General features: G+C 51.1%; 1 protein-coding gene across 1 annotated transcript in view; it reads right to left on the bottom strand.

Moving 5' to 3' along the window:
• NEIL1 (nei like DNA glycosylase 1) overlaps positions 1-4,371 on the bottom strand; it is a 21,070-nt gene that overhangs the window by 10,990 nt on the left and 5,709 nt on the right. The window contains exons 2-3 of the mRNA XM_019504448.1: positions 2,067-2,186; positions 1,341-1,404 (exon numbers count right to left, since the gene is read on the bottom strand). Coding sequence (XP_019359993.1) covers positions 1,341-1,404; positions 2,067-2,186 — 184 coding nt within the window. The remainder of the gene's footprint in view (positions 1-1,340; positions 1,405-2,066; positions 2,187-4,371) is intronic.

Here is a 4,371-nt window from a genome sequence, read left to right on the forward strand (position 1 = left end):
CCTCCAAGCTATCAGCCTTCCCCACAAGGCAACTCAACAACCAAATCCTTCCTGTGGTCCCCTAACTTGCTCCTTGATGCTGCATAACATCAGCTCCTCCAACCTGCTTTCCCCTCCCTCCACTAGCTAAATGGAGCTACCTCCCCAAGGCTGGGCCAAACACTATCCCCGTGTAAGCAGGGATAACTTCACAGGCTTCCACCCCACCTTCCACTGCAGGACTGGATTTATCTGCAGGTTGATGACCACTCACTGATGGGACACCCATGGCCCAGTGCCAGGTGTCTGCATGCTTAACTGCTGCTACAAAAACAGGAAGTGGGAGGAGCAGAGAGGCAGATGGCCCATGTCACACGCACATAGAATCAGGCTTGTTTTTTCTGACTTTTTAAATTGCCACTTCCCCTCCAGACACCACTCGTCACCCGATCAGAATAGGTTCAAAGCACATCAGGTCTGGGGTCTCAGCCGCTGGCATCCTCCTGATTGCTTGGTGTTTCAGTGTGTAGTGAACTAGGCTCTTCCCAGGTTAAAGTGGCCAAGATAGGAAAGCAGCTCCTGTCCAATGGCAGAATGTGTTGCCCCTCAGCAGAGGCTAGTGCACAATCATGGCAGGGAGATTTTCACTGCAGTGAGGAGCCACGGTTTGCCTGGCTAGTGATTTGCAAATACAGCTCATGTGCAGGGGCCCAGATGAGACACCCTGATTAGTGAAAGGGAACGGATGGGGACCTGACATTCACAGAGCAGCCTTCACATCAATGAGCTTTGTAAAGCCCCTGCATGTGTGTGGCATAAAACACATGGGGGAGCACCCCAGAAGCTCAGCAACAGTGAGCCAGTGACTGAGTCACCAATGCTGTACTGCAGGAGGTGCCTCATCCGAAGAACCACCTGGCTGTACTGGCGGGAGCCAAGGCAGCACAGCTGTGCACTGCTGGCAGGGAGAGGGCACTAAGTATTGAGGAGAGAACCTCCACCCCACTCTGCCAACATTTTCCATGAGATATCAAGTGGGTCCTGACAGCACAGATCCTGGTGCCATTTCCCATCCTAAAAGAGCTCAACAGGTGATTTCTCTCTAAAATGGCAGCCAATGACAGTAAGAACCCAAAACCACGTGGCCGTCAATCAAAGGCAAGGGCATTTGAAGGCAAAAGCCACGGCTCTTAGTTGGGGGAACTGTAGAGGGTCTGCGTGATACACAACTGTTCTGTCCTGCCCTGCCCTGCCCTGTCTGCAGGGCTGTGATCCCCAGCCATAATGGGGCAAGCTCTGACTCCCTCCAGGCCTGGGTGCTGACCTCGGACTCTGCTGTGCCTGACACCCTCCCTGCTCACCTGCTCCCGATGCTGCAGAGCTTCCAGCACTGTCCGGGCCTTCTCAAAGGGAGGGATCCTTAACCTAGAAAATCCATCTGTTACGCAAACAGGATGCACAGAGCCATGCTAACACCTGCCACTGCAGTAGAGCCCAAGACCCTGAGCAGATGAGTGTGGTGAGATCTTCGATGTGGTGGGTGACCGCACCGGCCTCTCAAGAGTTGGATTCTAGTCCGGGCTTGGCAGGCAGCCAGATTTTGATGCCTTTATGCTGTGGCAGCGTGGCATCCAACTGACTACAAAGCCCAAGGCTGAAAAACTCACTGCAGGTTAGAACTGAGGTGCCTGAGATATTTCCAGACACTTGAGACCAGCTGTGCTGGGAGCCAGACCTGGAGGGGAACAGGCAGAACTGAATGTGGGGCCTAGGGCTAGAATTACCATGCAAGTTATTGATAAGGGCCTTCATTTTAGCTTGTGAACCAAGTGGCCCATCAACTTGGGACCCTTACACGGTACCGATCTCACAGCATACAGTCAGGAATCATGAGGTCTTGCTATTAACTTATGCAGGTAATGGGGCCACCCATCTTAGGGCCTCACTGTCCTGAATGCATTTAACACAGGCACAGAGAGGACAAATGACTTGCCCAAGGTCATGCGGGGAGTCTGTGGTGTGGGGGGAGTGGACCCCCACATCTGCTTCCTCTCCTGTGCCCTGCTGGCCACCACCATCTCACCCACCTGTAAAGAATCTCAGCTCGGAGATAGTTGCCGATTCCATTGAAAAACTTCTGATTTAACAGGGCCTCACAAATGGGCTTGTCAAAGGCCTTGTCAGACAGGTTCTTCAGTACATTCTCCCTGGAATACAGCAGGATGCATTAGGCAAGCCTTGCACTGGGGAGAAGGCAGGGGAAAGGCTGCCAAGAAACGATGGGAGTTTGTCTCACGTTGAATATTAGCTTCATCAGGACACATGTCTGTAGAACCAGCAGGAAGAGGAACTGATACTAAAGGATGGGGAGTGATGGGCCAGTGAGCACAAGTGAAATGTTATAGCAAGAATAAATGTAAAAGAGAACAACCTGCATAGAGCAGGAGGCAGCTTTATACATCAAGAGAGTTTAAGATATTAGAGGTTTGATTCGATGCCAGAAGAGGCAGCAGTGACATCCTTCTTGTAGTGGGTGTACAAGGCACAAGGATGTCCTTCCATTTCTTCTGCAGGACAGGGGTTGGGGACTTGTGTTTAGGAACATTAGAACCAGAAGAGACCATCTAAGCCATCAAGTCCAGTTGCCTGCCTGCTGGCGACTCCTACACAGACCTAAAAATTATCTGCTTCCAACCCTCACACACAAGGCACAAAACCAGACATACCAGAATCATCCTACCAAATGCTGCTGATAAAAAGCAGGGGAGACAAGAGCATTTCTAGTACTGCAAGCTATTCAGACTCAGCTTTGTAAGCAACTGGTTTACTGACACAGCAGTTACAAAGGCACTGAAAAAAGTCCCACAGGTGTCATTATGAAATGAGAGGGAGCATTAAAGACTCGGAAGAGCAGGCTGGGGCAATAGTAATGGAAGCCTCAGCACCGCAGTCTTCAGATTAAAGGACACAGGGAGGAACTAGGGTTCCTTGAAGATCCAGAGTTAAAAAGCCACCATTTATGGGAGGAGAGAAAGCATGTTTAGAGGCGGGGGGAGCAGGCAGAAAGGAGGAGGCGGGCACTGGGAATGCTGCCCAAACGAAATACAAGAGGCATTCTGCAAACCCCTGGGGAGGAACAGCAAGGAGGAGGAACCAGTCCATTCATTAAAAAGGAAGGGGCTGAAACAGAAGGAGATTCAAAATGACGGACACTGGAGCCTTGGTAACATCTGCCTTCAACAGGGTGGTAAGAAAATTAGCCAGCAGCGCCCCGGGGCTTCCATCCCCTCCAACTCACTGACTATGAAAGACGTTGTCAGGAAAAGGAAGATTTAGAAATAGGAAGAAAAAGAGACTGGGAGAGAGTAGGTGGAGTTGCCAAGCCTCAGACAATTTAACCCTATCCTGGGAAGTGTGCTAGCATATCATGGGGGGTAGACTTGCATGGGCAAATGGAAAGAAACTTAGATACTCAGCCCTCTCCATTGCAAAGCTCTCTGACTTGGGGGTTGGATGAGATGACTCTTGAGGTCCCTCCCACCCTCATGATTTATAGCGGACTGGTAAGATTTAAAAATCAGTCTGTGAAACAAGATGTAGGTGCTGCATCCACTCAGCTCAATGCCCTCCAACATGCAGGTTAAATGAGCTATGGGGTAGCTTTCATTGCTTCTTAAATGCAACACAGTGAGAATTACCAGGGAGAGCTTAACTTTAAATACTAATCTCCAATAACACCACCAAAGCCTGTCCCAGGCTGGGTGTCCCTGGGGTAGTCAAGTTAACACCTCTCCCCTGGGCAACCTCCAGCTTTTACAAGTAGACTACAGACTCCCCAGCCTTCCTCGCACTGTGTGGTTCACCCCATATTGAACGCGGAGGACCTGTCCGGTGCGCACTGTGGAACAGATGACACTGGAGAGCCACCGCTGTCATGCTCACTCTCTCAACCGCTCCCTCTCATACCCTTCAGATTTCTGTGCTGGCTGGACACTGGCTTACATAGGCAAATGCCACATGGGTAAAGCAGGCCTGCTCCCAACTAGATCTACGAGAATAGAGGACCAAACAAACAGAGTAGTCTTGAATCCAAGATAAAGGGTTTCTAGGCACTTTTATCTCCATGATAGGGGAGATGCTCCATGTGCTGCTACTGGCCCCCTCCAAGGACAGAAGAGTCTAGCAAAGGAGACCCAGGTCCCTGCCACTGCTTTCACCTTACACTCCCAGGCACTTTCTGAAGCAGAGATGAAAGGCCAGGGTGACTCTCACCTGAATTTCTCATACTCCAGCATAACGCAGGGGCCCCGGTCTGGCTGCCACGTCCCCTGCACCTCCCACCTGCCAAAGCGCCTGAAATCCACAAAGCAGAGGATGCGGCGCGGGCTCTCC

This window comes from Gavialis gangeticus, unplaced genomic scaffold (assembly GCF_001723915.1).
Source record: "Gavialis gangeticus isolate Ggan-Ray unplaced genomic scaffold, GavGan_comp1, whole genome shotgun sequence".
Lineage (NCBI taxonomy): Eukaryota > Metazoa > Chordata > Crocodylia > Gavialidae > Gavialis > Gavialis gangeticus.